This window comes from Mastigoproctus giganteus, chromosome 5 (assembly GCF_048544385.1).
Source record: "Mastigoproctus giganteus isolate SK-2022 chromosome 5, ASM4854438v1, whole genome shotgun sequence".
Classification (NCBI taxonomy): domain Eukaryota; kingdom Metazoa; phylum Arthropoda; class Arachnida; order Uropygi; family Thelyphonidae; genus Mastigoproctus; species Mastigoproctus giganteus.
In genome coordinates, this window is record NC_143579.1 from 11,744,985 (window position 1) to 11,770,135 (window position 25,151).

Sequence of the window (25,151 nt, forward strand, 5' to 3'; positions counted from 1 at the left end):
TAGGGATTTGCTTGTGAAATGAGATAAGAGTGTTGTCAAGAGTTACAAGGAAGCTGTTAACTGAAGCTGAGGGAGGTCAGTATAGACACCTGATCACCAAAGAGGCAATGCGGATAAAAGTGAGTTCATAAGCTTGATCAGGCAGATTTGAGATAGGAAAGGCAGAGCATCACGGATGACTATGAACATAAATAGCAACTCCACCACCTTTTGAATCACCTCTGCAACTTTGAAAAAGACAGTAGTCTGGAATTTGGATTGAAACCTCAGGAGAGAACCAGGTCTCAGTAAAAACCATCAGGTCTGGATGCAGATTCCATGATGTCACTTGAGCAAGGATTTCATCATTATGTTTTACAAGACTGTGTGCATTCATATAGAATACAGTAATTGCATCTTTTGATGCTGCCGTAAGGCATAAGTTGTTGGCTTAATTGTTGGCAAGTGAGAGGGTAGAAAGATGTTTTCACAAGAGTTAGTGTCATTCAAATTCTGGTAGGCTGAAGAGACAGATGAATCATTTGTAGACGTTATTTCCTGTAGAGATTCCTGGATATCTGAAAAACGCATGGATTGTCATTCATGCTCACTTGATTCGATAGCTAAGTCACTAGCTGGTAACCTAGGGCCAGGAACAGGGGGTCGTCCATAGAAAGGTCGAATGATAGTTTGCACAGGCCAACAGTGGTCCTTTAGTAATTCATCAAAGTCTGTTTGCTGGCATTGAATGTAGAAAGAGCTGTACAACTTGTGTTTAGAAACCATTTTTATTGCCTTTGTTTCTGTCTGCACCTGTGTTCTGATGTGTTGTTCTATTTCTCTATCACAGAGTTGGGGTTCGAGTCTCAAGACAAAAATATATAGTTGCATACATTTATAATTTAATGCAGATAAATATGAGGACCAGTATGAAAGTAATACCTCCTAATTTTTTTCTTTCAAATATGGTGCTGTATATCATTTAGCGTGTCACTGAGTGGTCACTAGAGGTCTCTAGTTTCACCATACTGAGTGGTGCTGTGATCGGGCTCGTGAGTGCAGCACATGGATAGTTTCAAAATGGTGGACATTACAGATATACGTATCAAGCAAAGATTGAATTTCTCTCAAGGAAAAAGTGATGCCTATCAAAATCCATATATTTCTCAAAAATGTTTATGGTGACAATACTGTAGATGTGAGTACAGTTAGACGTTGGGTAAGACACTTCAAAAGTGAGGAAAGTGACATTGTTAACAAGACCTGAAGCAGCTGGCCAGTAATGTCAGTGGCAAGACAACTAGAGCCAGATTGACACACTGATCAAAAAGGATTGCTGCATCACAACACATGAATTGTGCCATGCAGTAGGTATAAGGAAACCTGCTGTGATAACCATCATAAAGGAACTAGGCTACAGCAAGGTTTGCACCCAGTGGATCCTGAAAATGCTAACACATGAACACAAAGAAACCTGGAAAGTCATCTCTGTGGAACTTCTCCAGCACTACAAGAGTGAAGGAGAGGTTTTCTTTCATGCATAGTCACAGGTGACAAAACCTGGGTCCACCACTGTGAACCTGAAATGAAGAGACAGTCCATGGAGTGGCACCATAAAAATTCACCGTGCAAGGAGAAGTTCAAAAGACAGCCTTCTGTTAGTAAAGTAATGGCAACAGTATTTTGGGACAAAGATGGGCTCTTGCTTGTGGACTTCTTGGAGCACGGCACCACAATCACTTCAGATCAATATGTGAAAACATTAAAAAAGTTGAAAGCCTGCATCCATAGAGTTCGACCAGACAAAAACCTTAATGAGGTTCTTCTCCAAGACAATGTACAACCCCACACCAGTCTGTACACAATGGAGGCCATTGCAAAACTGGAGTGCACTGTTCTTCCTCACCCCTCTCATAGCCCGGATCTTGCACCTTCCAATTATTACTTCTTCAGCATGCTGAAGGATGCACTCATTTTTTGGACGATGACCAGCTCAAGCACAGTGTTCTCGAAGCCCTCCGAGCAAGGGGTAAGGACTTTTACAGGATTGGAATACAGTGTCTGACTCAGAGATGGTAAAAATGCATAGAAAATGATGGTGACTTTGTGGAAAAAATAACAGTGTGTTTATTAATTGATGAGAATTAATTAATGTAAAAGGCATAGTTGTAGGAATTTAATTTTCTGAGGAAAAAAATAGGAGGCATTACTTTTGTACCGCTCCTCGTATATATATATCCTCACTTTGAATTTGCTCTGTGCTGTTTTCTTTAATTGATTTTTTTATCTTATAAATTGAGATGCCTAGGATCATAAAATGGAACATGAATAAAAATAACAGATTTAGAACTTTGGAAAATAAGGATATTTTTGTGATTGAAACAACATTGGAAAACTGAAAAATAAAGGCAGTTTTGGCTTAATAGCAACAATATCAGACTAATCCTACAAGTACCAGTATTGATAAAATAATGCAAGAAGCAAGAAAACTTATGTAATATTAGCCAAAAAAAATTTAATTTAAAATATAAAATAAACAATTTTGCCTTCCTTTTATTTACCTATTTCTTTCAAATATCTATCTAGTTCTTCCTTAAATTTAAATAAACTTCTATTCTCCACAAAAGTAGGTGGTAGTTTTTCCAAATGTCCAGTCCACAATTATGCCCTCTCAATTTAAATTATGTTCTCTTGTGTAGATCACTTGTGTAAAAATTCCCTCTGCATTTAGTTTACTCAAATCTTTGAAGGCTTTAAACATCTCATTCAAGTCACTTCACTCATACCTGGTTTCCAAATACAATAGTTTAGATAACTAAACTATTGTATTTGAAAATAAATACAATAGTTTAGTTGTCTCTCTTGATGAGAATTATCTAAAATCTCTCCAATTAAAGTCTCTCTCTCTTGATGAGAATTACCCCTTTGTGTCCTTAACCAGTCTCCGTTCTTCTTTGTACTCTTTCGAAGTTCACATCTTTCTTAAGATTATATCTTCAAGCCGTATGTAATATGTGGCCTAATTATTGCTTTATATAATGGAGTACTCGCCTCTTTATCAGTGCTGGCAAAGTTCCTATATATTAATATTAGCACAAAAGAATAAAAAATAATAATAAAAAAACACCTTCCCACAATGCCAGATGGAAAATTTCCAACAATCAACTACCCTTTGCAAATTTCCACACACCTATCCTGTAACCATCCTTCCACAGTTTAAATTTACACTCCCCTATATATTGTCTGAGCACGAGTAAGGATGCCATCACCATTTAGCTTACTCAATCCATTCAAAGCCTTAAACACCTCAGTCGGATCATCTAACAGGTGCTTAGTTTATGGGCACTGCAATTTGCAAATCTGAAACTTTTTTGCAAGAATACTCTTTTTTTACCCCTCAAAAATCTCATTGCTGTTCTCTGAATCTATTACATCTATTACATCACCTTCCTAAATTGAGTCTTCTAGATCTTTATGCTGTTGTTTTTTTGGGGATTTATTGGGCACATTGGCAATTATGGCCATAGTGCGCCAAAGTCTTTATGCCCTAAACAAGATGTGGAGGCAATTATTTTGCTATTGACTTATATAGCAGAATAATTACCTCCTTATCCCTGTTAGCAAAATTCTTGTATATCATGGGCAAAACTGTTTTGCTAATTATTTTAATATAACTGGATAGATCCAATCTGCTCCCAGATGCCTTATTTACTTTTAGCTCCAACAGTTTCTCTTCTATTTTAATCTTGGTTCTCATGAAATCATTTAGCACTCTGTCAGAACTTGATATACTTCTGGCATCCCCATTCCTAAAAAAACTCACATGTGAATATAAATGCCAGATATCTATTCAGTTTGTCAGCTATCCGAACAGAATCATCACCAGTTATATAATTCATGTCTAGTGAACCAATGTGATTCGTCATTTTCCTTCTTAGTGTTAACATAATTTATATACACCGATGAGTCAAAACATTATGAACATCAAGTCGTTATGCAAATCAAAGCAACTGTAGGTGAACTACAGCATGTGCACGGGTCGGGACATGGTATAAAAATCACCTGATACTGAACTCCATTAATCAGTGTTACTCTTGTTCTTCAGATGGGAAAGGCAGCGGACTTAAGCAAGTTTGACAAAGGCCAAATTGTAATCGCCAGACGACTGGGTCAGAGCATATCTGAAACGGCACGGCTGGTGGGGTGCTCACAATCAGCCATGGTTAGTACCTACTGAAAGTGGTCCAAGGAGAGAAAATCCACGAACCGCCAGCGAGGTGTAGGACGACCATGGCTCATCGATGCTCGAGGTGAGCGAAGGCATCCTCTGGATGGTATGTGGCAACAGAAGGACGACTGTGACACAAGTCGCTGGTAATTGGAATGCTAGTAATGGGAGTAATGTGTCACAACACACAGTACACCAAACCCTGCTGAAAACAGGGCTGTGTAGCCACAGACCACTCCAAGTGCCCATGCTAACCACAGTTCACTGGCAACAACGCCTACAATGGGAATGCGAGCATTGAAACTGGACCTTGAGTGATTGGAAGAAGGCCGTCTGGTCCAATGAATCATGTTTCCTGTTGCATCATGTGGACGGCCGAGTATGTGTGTGTCGTTTACCTGGGGAAGTGATGCCGCCAGGATGCACCGTGGGATGAAATCATCCCTGTGCCGGGCACTCAGTCATCCAGGTGCCGGGCACTCTGACGTCTACCACCTACCTAAACATCATTGCTGACCTGGTACACCCTTTCATGCAAATGGTCTTCCCCTCTAGTGGTGCCTTCTTTCAGCAGGACCATGCCACACCACCCAGATTGTTCAAGACTGGTTCGCAGAACATGAGATAGACTTCCAGGTATTGCCCTGGCCACCAAATTCTCCAGACATCAATCCCATCGAGTATCTGTGGTTTGTGTTGGAACGGCAACTCCGATCAGCTGCGTCTCAACCACGGACCTTACAGGAGTTAAAGGATCTGCTAGTTACGTGTTGGTACCAGATACCACAAGACATATTTAGAAATCTTGTAGTGTCCGTGCCTCGCTGGGTACGAGCTGTATTGGCTGCACGTGGAAGACCAACATCATATTAGGTAGGTGGTCAATGTTTTGGCTCATCGGTGTACATTCCATGTATTTTTCTTCTCTGCTGCTAGTCTCATCAATCCATTTGACACTATTTAGGTCTCAGTCTTGAACAGTATCTGTTAGTTGGTATAAAAGGCCTAATTCTCTGAATACTTCCCATTTAGAATTTGAAGTTGATAACATCATCAGTTGGTTCAACTGAGTAGAATTTAAAAACTCTCTGAGACCATTGTAGTCACCTTTATGAAAGCAAAATCTCTCTCTCTCTCTCTTTTTTACTTTTGATTGTAGCTATATCTTTTAAGTAGATCCCACATCAGTACATAGTGATCACTATCACTGTAATCACTGTGATCTAGTGATTCCTTTATCTGCAGATTCCTAATGCATGAAGCATCACTGCTGATAATCAGATCAAGAGTGTTGCTTTCTTGTATTGCCTCTCTAACATGCTGATGTAGAAAAACAGTCATCCATTAAATCCAGAAAAGTGTTGCTACTATGTGAGTGCCCAAGCCCATACCTGGAAAGTTAAAATCCTCCAGTGTAATATCCATTATAACATTATAAAACCCACCATTTATAAAAACAGTTAAAATACCCCATTACAATATCCGTTATAACATTAAAAAATCACCCAATATAACAAAGTTAAAATCCCTCATTATATCATTGATAAAACTTCCATGAGCTGTTCTAGGAGCCAGATTGCTTAGTTCCAAGTCCTTCTCATTATCTATATAAATTTGGTGCTAGCCAAGTAATATGTTATGCTAGAATTACTGGTACCCAGATACAAGACCTCATTTTCCAGTATTAAACTTTAACTGCCATCTCTCAGCCAATTCAAATAATTAATCTAAATCTTGTTGAAGTAGCATACCCTGATTATTGTCATTTAACTGTACTGTTTACTTTGTATTAAACTTAGGCATTAAATTCGAAATATCTACATAAATGTAATTAAACAATATTAGAATATCAGTATGGGGCCAAGAATAGAACCCTGTGTGATCTCACTCATAACCTCTTGAATCCACATGTTGGAAGGATGGTAATTGTGGGTAGTAGTAAACATGTTAAATGTGTTTACACAATGATAAAATGGATATATTAGATTTTCTAAACTTATTAAAGAAATTTTTATGGTATATTTATGCACCTGGTCATAAAAACTTAGGCTCCTATACTTATTAACAAATCTCAAGGTGGTCTGGGATTGAAAGTCTAGAAATAAAAAATAAAAAAGGATTGTAGAACCCTCTAAAGAAGATTGAAATAAAGTTTTGGGATTAAAATAAAAACTTTAGTTTATTGAGTGAATTTGTGAGTTATTGAATTCTTAAATTGCATGAAAACATGTACTCTACACAAAATTAACAAAATAATTAGTATTTACTGATAATTATTTCCATAATACTGAAAACAAATCTTCCACACATAGCACATTCAGTGTGCTAAATTAATTTGCTATTTGCTACATGTCTGACCCAATTTTTGGATTCTGTATTCAAGTCTGATGAGAAAGTAATGACCAACTTCTTCTAGAACATGATGAAAATATTTTGGCATCATGTTCCAGTCAATGCTGGTCACACAAATTAAACTAAATGTAGAATGTAGTGAATTTTTCTTCTTTCAGCTGCCTTAAGATATTTTATCATAGTAGCTAACAGCTAAAAAGTCATTAGTATGCAGATAGGAAATTTTGCATACTAATGACTGCACGTCATTCATTCAATCTACCTTGTATTACTGTCTGAGACTATAAACTGAATTGAACTTTGAACCAAACTTTGAAACTGAACTCCAATGGTCAGAATTTTTAGTTCTGATTTTGCATTTTTGTTTTTTATAGAATTGGGATTCTCCAAGTGCACTCAAAATAGCCTCCATGGTGTAAGTGATAGAGATTTCATTGGTAGGTACTACTTAATATTTCTATATTAATGTATAATTATATATCATTATTTATGCTATGTGGGGCTGTATCAAAATTTTTTTTTATTTATTTTGTATTAATTATTTTGTTTTGTATTAAGTTCTGTGTATACGGAGTATTTATTAATGACATGAGAATAAAAACCTGTTTCTCTTTCTGAGCTTATAGAAAGAATTTTTTATCACTAAATTGTACTCAAAACTGTTAGTCATAACTGTTAGCTGCAACTTAATGAAAATCTGTTTTATTTTCTTAATGAAAGAAAATTTTATTTTCTTTATTTTATTATCTATTTTCTTAATGAAAATCTATTTTTATTAATTAAAATTTGCAGTTATGTGAAGTCACATATAAGCTATTGCTGTTATGTCATTTTCACTGTATTGTAAAGATTATTTCTCAAATTTTTAGTTAAGGAAATGTAGAATGTAGTGAACTGTGGCAAAAAAAAAAAAAAAAAAAATTCCTTGTTGGAAAGCATTATTTGTTGCTGCTTAATGAGCAAAATGGTTTTTGAGAGTGAACAAAAAAAAAAAAAAAAAGAGAGACTCCCACATACCAAATGTTCATAACAATAAACCATCAAAGTTTACACATCTACCCCTTGCTAATGCAGTTCAACTGTCTGTCATTAAATAAGATTGATTCAAGTTTGTCAGAAACAACTTCAAATCAATCATTTGTTGTTGTTGTTGTTGTTGTTATTTGGTTTTTAGGAGCATTAGCAACTAAGGCCATATTGCTCCGGGATATGCGGTGGTCATTCCCTGACCTTTCCGCATCCTCCGTATTTGGTGGTGACGGGCTCGAACCCCGGTCTAATCAAGAAGCGTGTGCTACGCACTGCTGCTCCTTCCCACCTGGCTACGGAGGCGCCTAATTAATCATTTGCTTTCCATAATGAAATGAGCTCATACTTTATATACACAAGAATGTACTGAACTGTCATGTAACACATTTGGTCCTTGAGGTTGTCACAGACATTCTCTCAGATATGCCAGACAAGCTGTACTTGCTACCTGGGAGTCTAAAACGCTGATGGAACTGATATTCGGGTGACACTCAAGTCAAGTGAACCCAATTTCGGCGAAGTCCGGATGGTCTGTGACAGCCAAATCCTCTGCTTGCACCTTCACGATGGTGGGACTGTTAGTAATCCTGGGTATAACCCCCATGCGCAAGTACATGGTGGGTGACCACACAGGTGTGAACCAACGTAAGCAGGGGTCGAGGTGTGGCGCCCACACCACATGGAGGAAAGCCGCCCCTCTATGTTACCAGGCAGTACTAGGTGGAAGATGACTCTCATCAACCGGTGAAATACCACCACTTTGGAGGCTTGAAGTGGTGGAACCCACGTTTAGTCTCTAGAGCTAAGTTCCGGTCAAGCCTTCCCTATCTCTTCCATCATGCAGTATGATTGATGACTTTTGAGGTTATGATGAACGTCGTGGCGAGATCCAATATTCCTTACATTTCGAGGGTACAGCTCTAAAACGGTTTTCGCAGGCCGGCCGCTAGTTAGTACACCGGACCGGACCTATTGGTAACTCTCTAGGAGGCTTCCGGATCAGCTAGTGTATAATCTTGCTACCTCTACTCTGCCAGATAGTGACTGGAGGGAGTCCGAGTAGTGTGTATGCGGGGGGCATTGTCGAGGCCACTTTATGTCAAGGATCTGGGTATATTCTTACCACATGTACGCCATATCCAAAAATTTCATTACTTCATACAGCATGTCCCACCCACTTTTTCTTACTATTGAATACATCATGAATTGTCAAACTAATAGAGCAAGCTTATCTGCGAAAAGATCTAAACCTCCCAAGGACTTCCTAATTCATTTCACAAATATACGTAGTCTCAGTTCTAATCTCAACGATGTCCATTTCCACTTGCAGTCTGCCAAACCATACTTTTTCTGACAGAATCTCAGTTATTGGTTGATTCATCTACTGCTCATCTCAGATGCCCAAATTATTCGCTGTATGATTCCTTTCGCCTCAAAGGTGGTACTTGTGCATATGTCCGTTCTGATATTCCCTGTCAGAGACTTGGCAATTTGGAATCTCCTCTCTTTGATCTTCTCTGGCTTAAAATCTCTCTACCTCATTGTGTCAAATTCATCTGTTGTCTCTACCGTTCTCCCAACTCGACTAATCACTTGGAGCTCTTTGACTTCCTCTCGTTGCAACTTGACTTTCTCCAGTCCAACTCTCCTAACAGTGAGGTAATTTTCCTTGGTGATTTTAATGTTCACAACCCCAGCTGGCTTCCGTTTTCTAGTCACACCGACCCAGCAGGTCGAGATGCTGAGGCTTTTGCAATTACTAATGACCTAGCACAGATTGTTCATTTACCTACAAGAATACCGGACAATCCTAATCATACAGCCAATATGCTCGATCTTTTTCTCACAAACAACCCTTCTAAGTACACGGTCGAAGTGAGAGCTCCTTTAGACACTTCAGATCACGACTTGGTGATTGTCTCTTCTCCATTGGAACCTTTATCTCATGGCTATTCCCAACCTCATGTTGTTTGGCATTACAAGAATGCAAAATGGGATGACCTGCGAGACTTCTTTTCTTCTTTTCCTTTGTCGGATTACTGTTTCAAAGCTTCTGATGTCAACGTTTGCTCAGCTCGTGTCAGTGAAATTATTCTTGCAGGAATGGAATCCTTTATTCCACACTCCACTTTAAAATCTCGTCCTTTATCTAAACCTTGGTTTTCCAATAAATGTGCTAAGGCTGTCCAAGAGAAGAATGTTGCATATCGTAATTGGCTTGTTTCTAATTCTTCAGTTTCATTTTCTGCCTACACCAAAGCTCACAACAATTGTAAAGCAGTTATTAATCAGTCCAAACTAGAGTTTGAACAGGCTAAGAGTAGAAAACTTGCTTCTTGCCCTAATGGTAGCCGAGCATTCTGGTCTCTTGCCAAAGCTATTGGCCGCAACTTTTGCCCATCTCTGCTCCCACCTCTGTCCAAACCAAATGGTTCTGTTGTCACTTCAGCCAAGGATAAAGCTGACCTGCTAGCATCCCATTTTTCTTCCAGCTCATGTATTAATGATCTTGGTAAAACACCACCCACCATTCCCAACACACTCCATTCAATGCCTCCCGTGGTCTTCCGTCAAAAGGATATCAGAAGGATTTTGATGAATCTCAATGCTAAGAAAGCCCCAGGTCCTGATGGTATTTCTCCACTTGTTCTCAAACCTGTGCTCCTGAACTTACTCCTATTTTTTGCCGCCTTTTTTCACTTTCTTATTCTAAAGGTGTTTTTCCTTCTGCTTGGAAATTTGCTCATATCCAGCCAGATCCTAAAAAGGGTGACAAATCCCTCCCATCCAATTATCGTCCCATTGCAATTACTTCTACTCTTTCTAAAGTAATGGAGAAATCAATTAACCGCCAACTCTTAAACTACCTAGAAACCTTCTGTCTGATCAACGATCACCAGTATGGATTCCGTCAGTGTCGATCCACTGGTGATATTCTGGCTTATGTTACACATTTATGGACTAATTCAATGGAAAGGTTCGGTGAAACACAAGTAGTTGCTCTTGACATCTCAAAGGCTTTTGATCGTGTTTGGCATAAAGGTCTTCTAAACAAGCTTCCATCTTATGGTTTGCCAACTGTTTTTAGTAATTGGTTATCCAGTTTTCTCTGTGATCGCTCACTGAGGGTGATGGTTGATGGCTCTCTGTCTTCTAACTTCTCCACTAATGCCGGTGTCCCCCAAGGTTCAGTTCTTTCCCCCACTCTTTTCCTCTTGTATATCAATGACCTTCTTCCATTGACTGGAAATCCTATCCATAGTTTTGCCGATGATAGCACATTGCATTCAACTTTCCATTTTGAGAAACCTTGTCCTGCTCAATCAGCTTCAATTTCTCGAAAATCTGCTACCAATTCCTTAAATGCCGATCTTCAGGCAATTCTCCAGTGGGGCAAAGACAACTTAGTTGATTTCAACCCTTCTAAAACTCAGTCTTGTCTTATATCTCACAAAAAGGTTGTTTGTTATTTGGTTTTTAGGAGAATTAGCAACTAAGGCCATATTGCTCCGGGATATGCGGTGGTCATTCCCTGAATGACCTTTCCGCATCCTCCGTATTTGGTGGTGACGGGCTCGAACCCCGGTCTAATCAAGAAGCGTGTGCTATGCACAGCTGCTCCTTCCCACCTGGCTACGGAGGCGCCCTCACAAAAAGGATTCTTCTGCTCCTATGCTTATCTTTAGTGACACTCCAATTTCTAGGCAAAAGGATATATCTCTTTTGTGGATTACCCTGACTTCTAATCTCTCTTGGCACAAGCACATTACAAATATTGCTTCCTCTGCATCTAAGAAACTTGGTTTTCTCTTTCGCTCTCGGCGTTACTTTTCTTCCAAACAGCTGCTCACTCTGTATAAATTGCAAATCCGCCCTGCCATGGAATATTGTTCCCACATCTGGGGTGGTGCCCCCAAAACCTCTCTCAGGCTTCTTGATTCCATTCAGAAGAGGGCAGTTAGGTTAATTAATGATTTATCTCTAACAGAGTCTCTCCACTCGCTGTCTCATAGACGCACTGTTTCTGCTGCATGCCTCTTCTACAGATACTTCCATGGGCACTGTTCTTCTGAATTGGCTGCTATAATTCCCGCTCTCTCTTTCAAAACAGTCCGAACACGTGCCGCAACCAGCCAACATCCGTTTACTGTCCAACTTCAAACCCACAGAACCAACTTTTCATCTTCCTCATTTATTCATTCAACTGCCGTTTTCTGGAACAACCTTCCTTCATACGTATTTCCTGAAAATTACAATCTACAGAAGTTCAAGTCCAATGTCAACAAATATCTTCTTTCGTCTTCTCAATCTCCAACCCAAGCACGGTACTAAGTACTATAGGTTCTAATACCTCTCGTGTTTGGGGTCCACATAAAAAAAAAAAAAAAAACACCTCTATGTCAGAATGCATTTGATCAATGAAAGCCTGCAGTAAACCCTTGATATTTGCAGTTTTTATTGTATTTTTTTTTTTTTTTTTCAGGCAGTTTGATCGTTCATAGGTTGAGCCTTTGTATGGCATATCTATTTAACAGGCAGAGTTTTGTGGTCTTCTACAATCCTGAATGGCCATTGATTAAGTTCAGGCTTAAATGTCTGACCTCCAGATTTCTGTAGAGACTGACATTATTGTACTGCTTATTTTTGAGTAACCCAGATGTTTGGAGTTGCTCTGCTGCATTAGGGCATTTAACCCTTTCAGCAGTTCCATAGAGCATCAGTTATCCGGAATAATTGATGTCGGACCTCTTCAAGATAGTGAAATTTTTTGGATAATTGAACTTAAGGTAAGATTAAATTCATTTAATCTTACCTTAGATTAAATTAAATAATTAAGATTAATTAAATAAAAAAAAAATTTAAACCAATCTCGGAAAACAGAAACATCCATCCAGACATGATTTTTATATAAAACAGGGAAAATTAGTATGATTTTTAATGCTTTCCGTTTTTTTGACTTTTGCTGATAACGAGCATTGACAATCTGTGCATCCCAGTAGCATTTGCTCATATAGCAACTGTAACTCGCTCTTTTCTTATCTTAAAACCTGGTGCAGGCATTTCTCTTTTAGTTGCTAGGGTTTTTCTCTGTAATGTTTTCCATAATAAGCACTTCTTATCAACATTATAAGCATTTTCTTTCTCATAATTTGCTATAACTGATGCAAACTTACAAGGACACTGCTGCCAATTCGTCTGCAGAAAGTTTGTCACCTTAATGTCGTCTTAATTTTTATTAAAATCCAATGCTTTTTCACATAACCTTGAACCAGAAACTGGTTCACCTAAACTTCGCTTCTGAAGAAACCACAAATAAAGTGCACTCTCTAAAGTGGCATTTTCAGGTTTTGACATCGTGTATTTCCTGCTATTTCCTTCACTATCCGTAATCAACACAAATTCTGTTATAGCGTTGGAATTTTTCTTGATGTCGTAAATTGTTGAAGTCTGCACATTAATCTCTTTGGAGAGATTTCTTAAATTTTTACCTTTTCTAATTCTATTAATTTCCGTTTTTTTGTTGCAATGTTAAAACTACGCGTTTTCATTTTGTTCACATTTTACTGTAAAAAATTGAAAAAAAATAATAAGTTGCACAGTTTTGGGCCAATATTATTTTTACTGAATCTGGAGCTAAACTAATCTGAAATTCACTCATGGTTTCTGAGAAAACCCAGTAGTCTCTTTAATATTTTTCTAAAGCACATTTCTGAGGGTCACATATAGTTCTAGAGGCCACAACCATAAAACAATAAAAACAATTTGCAGTTTTCGGTTTATCGGGCTTTTTGTTTGTACAATCTGTTATAAACAGGTAGTAAACTTGATCTTTCACTTATTAGAATCAAAATTCAATTTGCAAACGTGATAACTATAACTGGAGCTCACTTTTAATAAAAAAAAAAAGGAGAAGGATCGGCCTTTCAAATTATTTTGGATAACCAACATTCTACTGTATATACATATAGCCGTTTTCATGTGCAGGATCTGGGGAGTATGTACATAAATTACATTTTTAAGGTCACTTCAAAAATACAGTGGGACTAACTGATGATGTTACCAACAGCAATCAGATTGGTCCATTGATATCAATGGTTTGATTGTTGCTGATTCTGCTCAGGTAGCTGACAAAGCCAATGAGTATATTGCATCTACATTCACACATGAGGAAGGCACCTGGGATGGATGGGATCTCTCTCCAGTTATATTAAAGGAGGCAGCAAAGGAAGTAAGCAGGCCCTTGGCCATGATTAATGAGGGCATCCTTGGATTCAGGGGAGATGTGCAAATGTATCCCCAATTCACATAGGAGATTGAAAGGTGATATGAGTAATTACAGATCTGTTAGTTTAACTTCTGTTCAGAGAAAATAATAGAGTCACTGGTTAAAGACGCACTGCAGGATCATCCAGACAAACTGCAGTTATAGTTCAGACCCAGCATAGGTTTGTTAAGAGCATAGGTTTTTTAAATCTTGTGTGACCAATTTGATTGGATACTATGATGTGGTCACAAAAGAACTGGATGCAAAACATAATTTTGATATTGTATACTTGGATTTTAGGAAAGCTTTTGATACTGTTGCACATGGAAAACTAATGTACAGGTTGGAGCAGTATGGCATTAAGGGCAAGTTGCTGCTATGGATAAAGGGATGGTTGAGTAGGAGAAGACAGAGAGTGGTAATTAATGGACACTGCGCTTTGTGGACTAATGTTATTAGTGTGGTCTCCCAGGGTGTTGGGGCCCATTGTTGTTTTCTGTATTTATCAGTGGTATTGACAAAGGTATATCAGGCTTCATGTCCAAGTTTGCAGATGATAAGAAGGTTGGCAGAGTTTTTAATGATAGTAAGCTACTGCAACAGGATCTAGAAAAGTTGGGCAGAGAGGTGGCAGCTGATGTTTAACATTGACAAATGCAAAGTTATTGCATACGGGTAGCAATAACTCCAGAGAAACTTACCAGCTGTGCACTACATTCAGAATAATGGAGAATGAAAAAGATCTGGGGGTAATTGTGCAGTCAGATATGAAGTTTTCTGAGGAGTGCAGACAGGATGCAAGAGTAGCTCATGGGGTCTTGTCAATGATATATAGGAATTTTGGTAGCAGGGATATGGAGGTGAGTATCCCCTTGTATAAGGCAATGGTCGGGCCACACCCTGAATACAGGTCTGGTGGCCTCATTTTAGGAAAGATGTAGAGCTGCTGCAACTAGAAGTTGTCCTTCTCTGTACACTTCTGTTGTGGAAGTTGACAGCTTAAATAAATTCAAGGCTGAACTAGATAAACGTTTGGAGAGAACGGATGGTTTTTTTTTTTTTTTTTTTTGCTGCTATATAAGCTTGCTTTCTTGCACATATGCATCTACTAATGCTAATGGTAAAATATTGTTTGAAGTGGTTGATTTAAACATATTGTTATAAGCAATCTTCAATATGTATCAATGGTCTTGATATTTTTCTAATATTGCTGCCATTTGTGTTTCCAACTAATTGTAGACATAGTTTATAAGAGAGGCAGCACAAAAATATCATTCAAAAAGATTGCACCTCCTGGCCTCAGTTGTCTGATGTGGGCTTGAAAAGCAGCAAGTTTAAGTATTTCTGTGATATTCAGACTACAATTTTATAAAACTGAATCAAAGAAAACATATATAAATAGATGGAAAAGATATTGCTGTATCAGATGATAGGTTTTTACAATTATTTAAAATTCTGATTTTCTTTTTGACAATAATATTATTCTATTTTTAGGTATTAAAATCAAAATAAGGATATATATTTAAAGCATTTATGTACAAAGTTTTCATTAAAAAAAATTCGAAATTCCACAAAGTAACTTGTTCAACAGAGCATGGTACTATGAAAATTCACACTGAGGGATCCACCCACATGCAATAAGCTGAAAAAAAAAATCAATAATGCCCTTCAACTCATACATCATCAATTTACTTGATTTGTTTTGTGTGTGAAGTGTTTAGATATAGTTTTTAACATTCAATTCCTTAACATCAAGATGCGAATGAAATTATTTAAACATTATATTAGAAATTAAAATGTGTGTGTGGAATATAAATCTTTGCTAATTCGATATTTAATTAGTGTTGCCTTATCAGAACATTGCACATTGACTATCAAACTTTATTGTTAGATGTGAATGAAAGAAATGAAACAAAAGTATAAGTACTGTTAATGAGCACTGCTGTACATTCGAATAGAATGGACCTGTGCTGATTAATATATTAAAATAATGCAATGATAATTCTGTAATTCCATTAATAAACAAAGAAATTAATTTGAAGTATTATAAACCCTATCAATAAATTAATCGATAATAAATTACCCTGTCTTTTATGTAGCAGAATTTTTGTTTTGGGCCTCACTTACTGCAGTGCATTTAAGCAAGTTGTCTGAGGATTTAATTCTTTATAGCACAAAAGAATTTGGTTTTGTTTCCATTTCTGAGGAATACAGGTAAAATGATTTTTTTTTAAACATTTTATCTATAAAATCATATTCCATTTCTTATGCATTTTGTTAAAACAATACTGAAGTTCTAAATATAATTCTTAACTAAATGTTAGACTATGAAAAAGCTGTTTAAGCATGGGTAATGCATCTCCATCATTTCTACTACCCAGGTAGTATGAATGCATTGTTTTATTATAATTCACATTGTGAATTATTCTTCATAACTGGGTTGTCACTATTGCAAGAGGGTACTTGCCCACTCACCGATGAGGAAGTAAACCAGCTTAAAAACGGTGTTGTCTGGGTGGTGGCACCCATCTGAGAATAAGTAACAGTAGTCTTCTCTACCAGAGAAGTGTTACTTATTTGAAGTAGTGCAATACCTAGGCAACTTGTGAAGGTATTCACAATATGAGATATAATAAAACGAAGCATGCATACTACCTGGATATTAGAAATGATGGAGATGCATTACCCATGTTTAAACTGCTTAATACTGAAGTTAATCTTTAATTTGTTTTTCCATAGTCTTACCCCCCATGTTCTATCTATCTATAGAGACTATATTTTTTAGTGTTTCTCACCAACCATTGAAGTAAAAACGAAAGACGAAAAACCAAATTCTTAAAATTTTAATATTTACAATAAATTTATTTACAAACAAAACAAAATACCATATTACTGATGATAGCAATTTTAAAATAAGACAACTGTGATATACAGTAATACAAATACCGAATTTAAAATACAATAAAATATACTAGGTTAAAAGCACTAAAATACTAACTGAAGCTTTCAAAGGCTTCTGCCTTCTTTCTCAACAGTGTACTTCTATTCTGCGGTGCATCATTAAATACCAGCAGGTTCGCGGTGCATCTCACGTAAACGTATACTTTTCCCGTCGGAACCGGAAGTGGCTCGGGAGCGTTTCAGGCAAAAACGTTCATCCCCTCCAAGGATTACCGCCTCAAAGAGGGGATGAATGCGTGTGCCCCTATCTCTATTTATATTATTCTCAATAGAACTAATTTGTAAGCTCTCGAGCCACTTGCAGTCCCAACACTGTTGAGAAAGAAGGCAGAAGCCTTTGAAAGCTTCAGTTAGTATTTTAGTGCTTTTAACCTAGTATATTTTATTGTATTTTAAATTCGGTATTTGTATTACTGTATATCACAGTTGTCTTATTTTAAAATTGCTATCATCAGTAATATGGTATTTTGTTTTGTTTGTAAATAAATTTATTGTAAATATTAAAATTTTAAGAATTTGGTTTTTCGTCTTTCGTTTTTACTTCAATGGTTGGTGAGAAACACTAAAAAATCATAGTATGAATATACCCAACCCCAGAGGCCTATTTGAAGTATCTATAGAGACATATCGCATATCATTCAAAAGGTCTTCACAAGTAATCAAGTTTCACAAACAATCCCTATTAATTAAATAAATAAACAAACAACATTGCAAAAGCTTATGTGGTTTAAGAGTGAAATTTTGAATAGTGGTTTAATTAACATAGTTACCAACTCTACTCTCCGGATTTATGATGAGAATCAGTCTTTTTGATTCTTCCATCTCACCATCAAAACATAATTTTTACTTTGTCTTTTAGAAGCACTTTGATTCAAAGCTGTACTCCATTGTGGTGGAACTCGCCTAATAAAAACAAAAAAAAATTATCAGAAAACAGCTTGCTCTTGGTGCCAATATTGGAAAGCAACTCTACAGGGTTCAATTTTTGGCATTTTTTTCTTTTGAAAGTATGTGGGATTCCTTTAAAAAAATTTCTGCCATTTAGTATTGACAATGTTCTGTTATTATATGCCTAAAAACAAGTAGCAAGGGTATTTAAAGAGGAGATTGAACCCTTGGTGATAAAGTTAATGCTAATGTTACTGAAAATATTTATCTCATTAACTCACGTTGAGCATGCAATCGTATTTACCCTATGGAACATATCATCCATCAATTTCCACATTTCTGAAACCTTTTATCAGTCATTCAAAGAAATTATTCAAAATTTTTCACTTTTTGATGCTAACCTACATTTTCAACCTGTTATGAACATACAAAAAGTAACCAGTTAGGGTTAAATTTGAGTGTCTGCAATTCTGCCCAGACACTATAGGAAGGAGTATGTGATGAGTGTCTTGTCAATCAGTTCAGCCCTGGAGAGATTGTTCATGGCTCACGGGTAAGAATTTTTCTCAGTCTGGTCTGTGCTTGTTAACAGGAGAGGCTGCTTCTACAGGGATGGGATAGAAAGGGTGCAAGAATATTTGCTAATGGTGTTAGGTGGGTCAGAAAGCTGCTGGCTTGGAGGAGAGATACACAGACTAATAGATTAACAGTAGCCGCAGGTAGAAGTAAAATGATTCTTGCACTACTTCTATTGGAACATGCAGCAGCCTGGAAAGCAAGGTACTGGGGATTTCAAGGCCTGCTGTGGGTTATCATGGAAAAGGAATTACATAGACTGCTCATTAGGGTATCTAAGAGAAAGAAATACATGGACTGCATTAGAGTAACTAAGTACAGATGCCTATATACTTGCATGTACACTAATGCTAGTAGCATAGTAAATAATTTTGATGAATTTGAAGTGCTGGTCAAGTCATCAAATGCAGACATTATGGGGTATCAGAGATATGGTGTTACTTAAATGAAAATAAGTATTCAAAACAGAATTTGAATATGGGAAGTACAATGTATAGAAAGGATGGAGTGGGTTATACTCTTCATCAAGAAGCACATAAAATCTAAGGCAGTGCATCCAGTTGACTTGGGTAGCCAGTGCAATGTTGAGTCAATTTGGTGTAACATGAGCACTGGGTAAACTAAAATGAGAGTATGAGTGTGTTATAGGCCTAATGACCATGTTGAGTACAATGAACAACTACAGAGAAACAACATTATTACAGAGTAGGCCAGTAAATCGAAATGACTTATAATGGGGGATTTTAACTCTCCAGATATTGAGTGGAACTTGTGGGTTGGTCACTTGCACACTATCGAGGCTTTTGTAGATTTATTGGATGCTGTTTTTCTACAGCAGCATGTTAGAGAGGCAACCAAAGAGAGCAATACTCTTCATCTGATTATCAACAGTGAATCTTCATGTATTTAACAATCTGCAGATAAAATAACCACTAGGAGGCAGTGATCACAATATATTGATGTGTGATTTACTTAAAGATGTAACTACCATAAAGGGTGAGGGAAAGGATTTTTGCTTTCATAAAGGAGACTACAGTGATCTCAGGCTGTTTCTAAATTCTATGCTGTGGGAACAGCTATATTGTTACCAATGACAAATCTAAATGGGAAGCATTTAGGGAAATAATCAAAGAAGATACTAGGGTTTCATACCAACTAAGAAATACAGCTCAAGGCTTAGACCTAAATAGGTATCAGATGAACTATTGAAAAACACGTGGCAGAGAAGAAAAATGTATGGGATGCATATAAATTATCAGGTGATACAGAAGTGTATGGTAGATATAAACTACTCTGCAGTCAATTCATAAAGGAAATTATGCAAGCCAAGTCAGATTACAAGAAGTCTGTGCCAAAGAATGCCAAGAAAAGCAGCAGAGACATCTTTATTTAAATTAACAGTAGAAGAATGGGGCTGAATCACATTGGTCACTGGATGTTGATGGTTTAACTGTTGATGATCCTGCTCAGTTTGATGACAGGATTAATAGGTATTTTGCATCTACATTCACATATGAGGAATTCTTTAGAGGTGCAGTGGATGCTAAAAGTTTATCAAACTCTATCAGGGTGATAAATGATTTTATGATAATTGAGAGGAAAGTGGAAGAGAAATTGTTGAAGTTAAACATAAAAAAGGCTGGGGTAGATGGGATCTATACCATATTATTATTATTATTAGCCATTTGGTACAAGGAAGCCTGAGGCTTATGCTGCACCAGCCAAAATAAAAAAAAAAAAAAATTCTGAATTACCGAGAGAGAGAGAGAGAGAGAGAGAGAGAGAGAGAGAGAGAGAGAGAGAGAGAATCACCAAGAAAAAGAAGAATGATGATATCCATCTCAGGATCTTGTGTGTGCCAAGCCCATACACACCACATGTGAGCCACTGGGGTTTATATATTATATTAAGGGAGGCAGAAAGGAGGTAAGCAAGCCCTTAGCCATAATTATCTGATCATCCTTAGTTCAGTGGAGGTACCTGTGGACTGGATATATATAAATATGTCTCCAATTCACCAAGGGGGGGGGATCAAAGGGTAGCTTGAGTAATTACAGACCTGTTCCCGGGAAAATAATGAAGTCACTAGTTAAAGAAATAATGCAAGACCATCTAGAGTGGAGTGCAGTTATACTTCAGACAGCATGAGTTTGTTGAGGGGAGAGTCTGACCAGTTTGATTGGATGCGATGATGCAGTGACAATGGAACTGGATGTAAAAAATAATTTTTTGAAATCGTATATGTGGATTTCAGGAAAGCTTTTGTTTCTGTTGCACATAAAAGACCTATAAAAATTGGAGTAGTGTGGCATTAAGGAAAAGTTATCACTGTGAATAAAGGGATGGGTCAGTGGGAGAAGACAGAGAGGGGGATTGAACTCAGTGGGACTCCACTTAATGTTGTTAGTGGAGCCCCACAGGCTTCAATGTTGGACTCGTTGTTTTCTGTATTTATCAATGATATTGATATATCAGGTTTAATGTCTAAATTTGTAGCTGATACAAAGGTTGGCAGGTTTGTTATTGACAGTAAAGAAGATATACTGCTACAATAAGATCTAGAAAAATTAGGCAGATGTACTGAAAAATGGCAATTGAAGTTTAACATTGACAAATGTAACTGTGTGGTACTGCACTCAGGGTAGTGGAAAATGAAAAAGACCAGGGGGAAATTGTGCAGTCTGATCTGAAATTTTCTGAGCAGTGCAGACAGGCTACTAGAACAGCCCTGTGTTGCATTACCAAAATTGAAGAAAATATCAATAAAATAAAATTGCATAGGGAAAAATAAATACATTTTATTCAAACTTATAAAAAAAAAAGAAAGTTAATAAATTTGTAAATTTTGAGAAGTGAGAAATTGCTTAGTGTGTGTATTACTAACATTTCATGTGATCATATTACTTTATATTACTTTTGTAATATTAAAATTGGAGATGTGTAACTTATGTTCTTTTGCTTCTTATCAGATATTTGGCGCCTTCGTAGCCAGGTGGGAAGGAGCAGCAGTGCGTTGCACACGCTTCTTGATTAGACCGGGGTTCAAGCCCGTCAGCACCAAATACGGAGGATGCGGAAAGGTCAGGGAATGACCACCGCATATCCTGGAGCAATATGGCCTTAGTTGCTAATGCTCCTAAAAAACAAAACAAACAAACATCAGATATTTTAGTTTTAAGGATTTTAAGTTAAGGTCCAATTATTATTATTAACTAATGGCTGAATTTAAAATCTTTTACTTTCTTTCTAAACAAAAACAAAATAAAATTCAAAAAGGCTAAAACAGAATACTCATCCTATGAGTGGCTGTGTTTGTGGCTTTGTTGTGATAACATTTGCAAACACACAAAGTAATATTTTAAAAAATGATTTAAATTCAGTATTTTTATTATTAGAAATGGAAAAAACTAACTGAAGAACCTCCAGTTTTTGAGCAGTATTATTTTTATAGTACAGGAAGTAGTCTTATGCCTCAGAAAAAGAATGCTGACAGTCTTGAATTGATTAGGGGGAAAACTGGAAGAATTATAGGACACGTGAGTTTTAAATTATTTATTGTATAAAAATGTTAAATCTCTTTGAAAGAAATTGTAACAGATTGAAAAATTTAAGAACAGATTATTTCGGTATATGCATTGATAAATCTGCAACCTTTACTTAATATTAAGGGTTAAAAGTAGAACCTTCATTGTGTATTTAATTAGAATTTTTCTTTGCTCCCCTAATTGGCTGCTCATTTATAATTGATATATTACTCTTAAGGTGGCATACCTGTTGTCTGATAAGAGATCTTTAAGTCTTGAAACAACTGTCATTCACTATTTTAAATGATGTTATTTTTAACAAAAAACTGTGGATTCACCTTTTTGGTTATGCTGAAACAAAATGTTGACTTGCAGATAACAGTATCTCAGTGATAGAATCAAAGTGTCTGTAATTAAAAAAAGGTTATATGCATATTGCAGAAAAAGAAAAAAAACAGGGTACACATATTTTATAGATTTCAGGTATGGATTTGTAGTGGAAAATAATTTTTAGGAATTAGGAAACCAATTCTAAAACATGGATGTAATCAGATCCTTATATTAAGTATAAAATAGATACAAATTTTAAATTTAATCATGTTTCATCTATTAAGCAGAATTTAGTAATATTATTGGTTTTTCTCAATTTTACATTTTACAGCCTCAGAAGAAGAGAGCAAGGTAGATGCTGAAACATCATCAAACTAGACCACTCCATTTATTTAATTAACTTCATACATAGTTTATTCAGCCTTGGTTCATTTTTTTGCAATGCAAAGTTTTGCCTTCATTGTCATATTGGTGGCAGAGAAAAGTGCATGGGATGCATATAAATTATCAGATGATTCAGAAGCAGATTCAGATGATTCTGATAAATTATCAGATGATTCATAGACTAATATAAATTAGTCTATAATCAAGTCACAAAGGAGGCAAAGCAAAGACAAATTATAAGAAGTGTATGGAAAAGAATGCAAAGACTTCTATAATTATAATTAACAGTAGAAGGAAGGGAGTGAATCATATTGTGCCACTTGATGTCAATGGGTTAAATGTTAATGATCCTGCTCAGGTTGCAGACAAATTGAATAGGTATTTTGCATCTACATTCACGTGAGGAATTCTGTAGGAAAGGGGGAAGCGAGAAGTTTACCAACTTCTAATGAAGAGTTAAATGAAAGGAAAGTGGAGAAGAAATTGTTGAAGATGGACATAAAAAAAGGCACCGGGGGGGGGGGGGGGGCGTCTATCCAGTTATATTTAGCGAGGCAGCAAAGAAGGTAAGCAAACGCTTGGCCATAATTATCAGAGCATCCTTGTATTCGGGGAGGTTGATATGGACTGAATATGTACAAATGTATCCCCAATTCATAAAGGGAGATCAAAAGGTAACATGAATAATTACAGACCTGTTAGCTTAACTTCTGTTCCAGGGAAAATAATGGAATCACTGTTTAAAGAAGTAATGCAGGACCATCTGAACAGGCGTGCAATTATACTGCAACCACAGCATCCACATGTCAAGTGGTGATCTTTTTTAACCAACAAATCTATTACGTTACTATGATGCAGTGACCAAGGAACTGGATGCAAAAAATAATTTTGGCATCATATACTTGGATTTCAAGAAGGCTTTGGATATTGTTGCACATAAAAGAGAAAGATTGGACATGTAGAATTGGACACATAAAAAAGGAAGGATTGGACATGTAGAATGCTCTCCCTTCCGTCTCATTAGCATAGAGAGCAGTCAAATTAGTAGTACTACCATGTACTACAAGCCGACCGGGCTAGCCGAGTGGGTAAAGTACCTGCCCGGCAACCCAAAGGTCGCGGGTTCGATTCCCGCCTCGGGCTTGGATCAAAGTACTGCAAAAACCTTGGGAGGTGCAATATGGCCACAGAAGCCGATGCGCCAACAACTACCAAATCAAAAAAAAAAAAAAAAAAAAAAATGTACTACAAACTATCACTGACATAGTATTAAATATAACCCCAACCACCCTAGTAGTAAAAATAAGCATAATAAAAATTTTTACCTCTGCAACTGCCCCACCACCAAGCCCACTCCCCTCCATCAGCTATCACTCTTCCAAACTGCCCTGGGAGGAAACAATGGACTCAATAGCTTGGGGCCACAATATCAGAGTTAACTTCATAGGAAATACCAAATTAAAACAGATCCTCAACTCTCTTCCCCCAGAAAAGAGGGACGTATCTACACTACACATAACATGCAACTTTAAAAAAAGTGTTAAATCAGGCAGTTTCACTAAAGAAAAATCAAAATAAAGGAGTGTGATGACCACACTAGGCCAGGCTACATGACACATTATTTTATTTGTTTATCTGTAAACATAGCTTCCTCTTCTCTATGAACAGGAATTGGGCCATTAAGGTCCATTCCAAGAGTTGAATTGGTCCGTCCATCTTTTCCCGGGTCTTTCAACACTCCTCCATCCATGTGGCCTTATAAAACAGAACCTTCTTAGGTAGCCTTTCATCAGTCATCTTCATTATGTGTTCCCTCCACTGTATTCTATATCTTGTAATATCTTCCACTATATTGCTAATGCCAAAACATTTCTAATAGTGTGGTTTGAGATATTGTGAAACATAGCTTTGACCTGAAAATTCCTGAAATTTTTGATAAGGAAAACAAACACAGGAAGGGAAGGCGTGTTGAGGCTTTGCATATCCGGTCATCATCCAACAGTATAAAAACTGATACTTAAAGAAAGTAACCATCCTTCTTCGTGACCAACTTTGCTTAGTAATTCTATTTCCATCCTTATTCCTTCCTTCCTTCCTTTTCTTCTTCCAACAGTAGCTTTGTCTGTAGTGGTGAAAGTACAATACCTCCAAACCCACCACTGCAGTGGGCAGGGAGAATTCAGGAGATCCAACAGCTAGTTTGTCATAAATATTAAAGCTCATGTGGAGCATTTGGCAATATTGCAGGTCATGTGCAGAGTTTATAGTTTTTTAATAATTTATAGTATTGTGCATATTAGCAACACTTGCCAGCCACAATGATTAGATGATTTCAGAGGATAGCATTAAACCAGCAAACAGACCCAATAATAGAAAGGGGCACACAGGATATTTGTCATTTCCAGTGACCTATTCTGAGAATAAAAAATAGTAAAATGAATAAAAAATTCATTTTACTATATTTTTTCTCCAGTACGTAATTTGCAGTTTAATTATTTATTTATTAACACCACCACTGAGGAAGGTTCCAAGCCAGGTTATTATTGCATATTGTTATTAGTCAGCTGTTATTAAACTTATTTTCAATGAATGCATGTAAAGAAGTATCTTCCATCATAATTTTTTTTTTTATGAA

At 36.8% G+C, this 25,151-nt stretch overlaps 1 protein-coding gene across 4 annotated transcripts in view; it reads left to right on the forward strand.

The window, feature by feature from the left end:
* Nucleotides 1–25,151, forward strand: part of LOC150085171 (5-taurinomethyluridine-[tRNA] synthase subunit MTO1, mitochondrial) — a 421,026-nt gene that overhangs the window by 341,993 nt on the left and 53,882 nt on the right. For 3 of the 4 annotated variants that reach the window (XM_090373908.1, XM_090373907.1, XM_090373909.1), the window contains exons 25-27: nt 6,934–6,996; nt 15,953–16,067; nt 21,730–21,814. In XM_090373908.1, coding sequence (XP_090230034.1) covers nt 6,934–6,996; nt 15,953–16,067; nt 21,730–21,814 — 263 coding nt within the window. The remainder of the gene's footprint in view (nt 1–6,933; nt 6,997–15,952; nt 16,068–21,729; nt 21,815–25,151) is intronic. The other variant, XM_090373910.1, reaches the window with a different exon arrangement.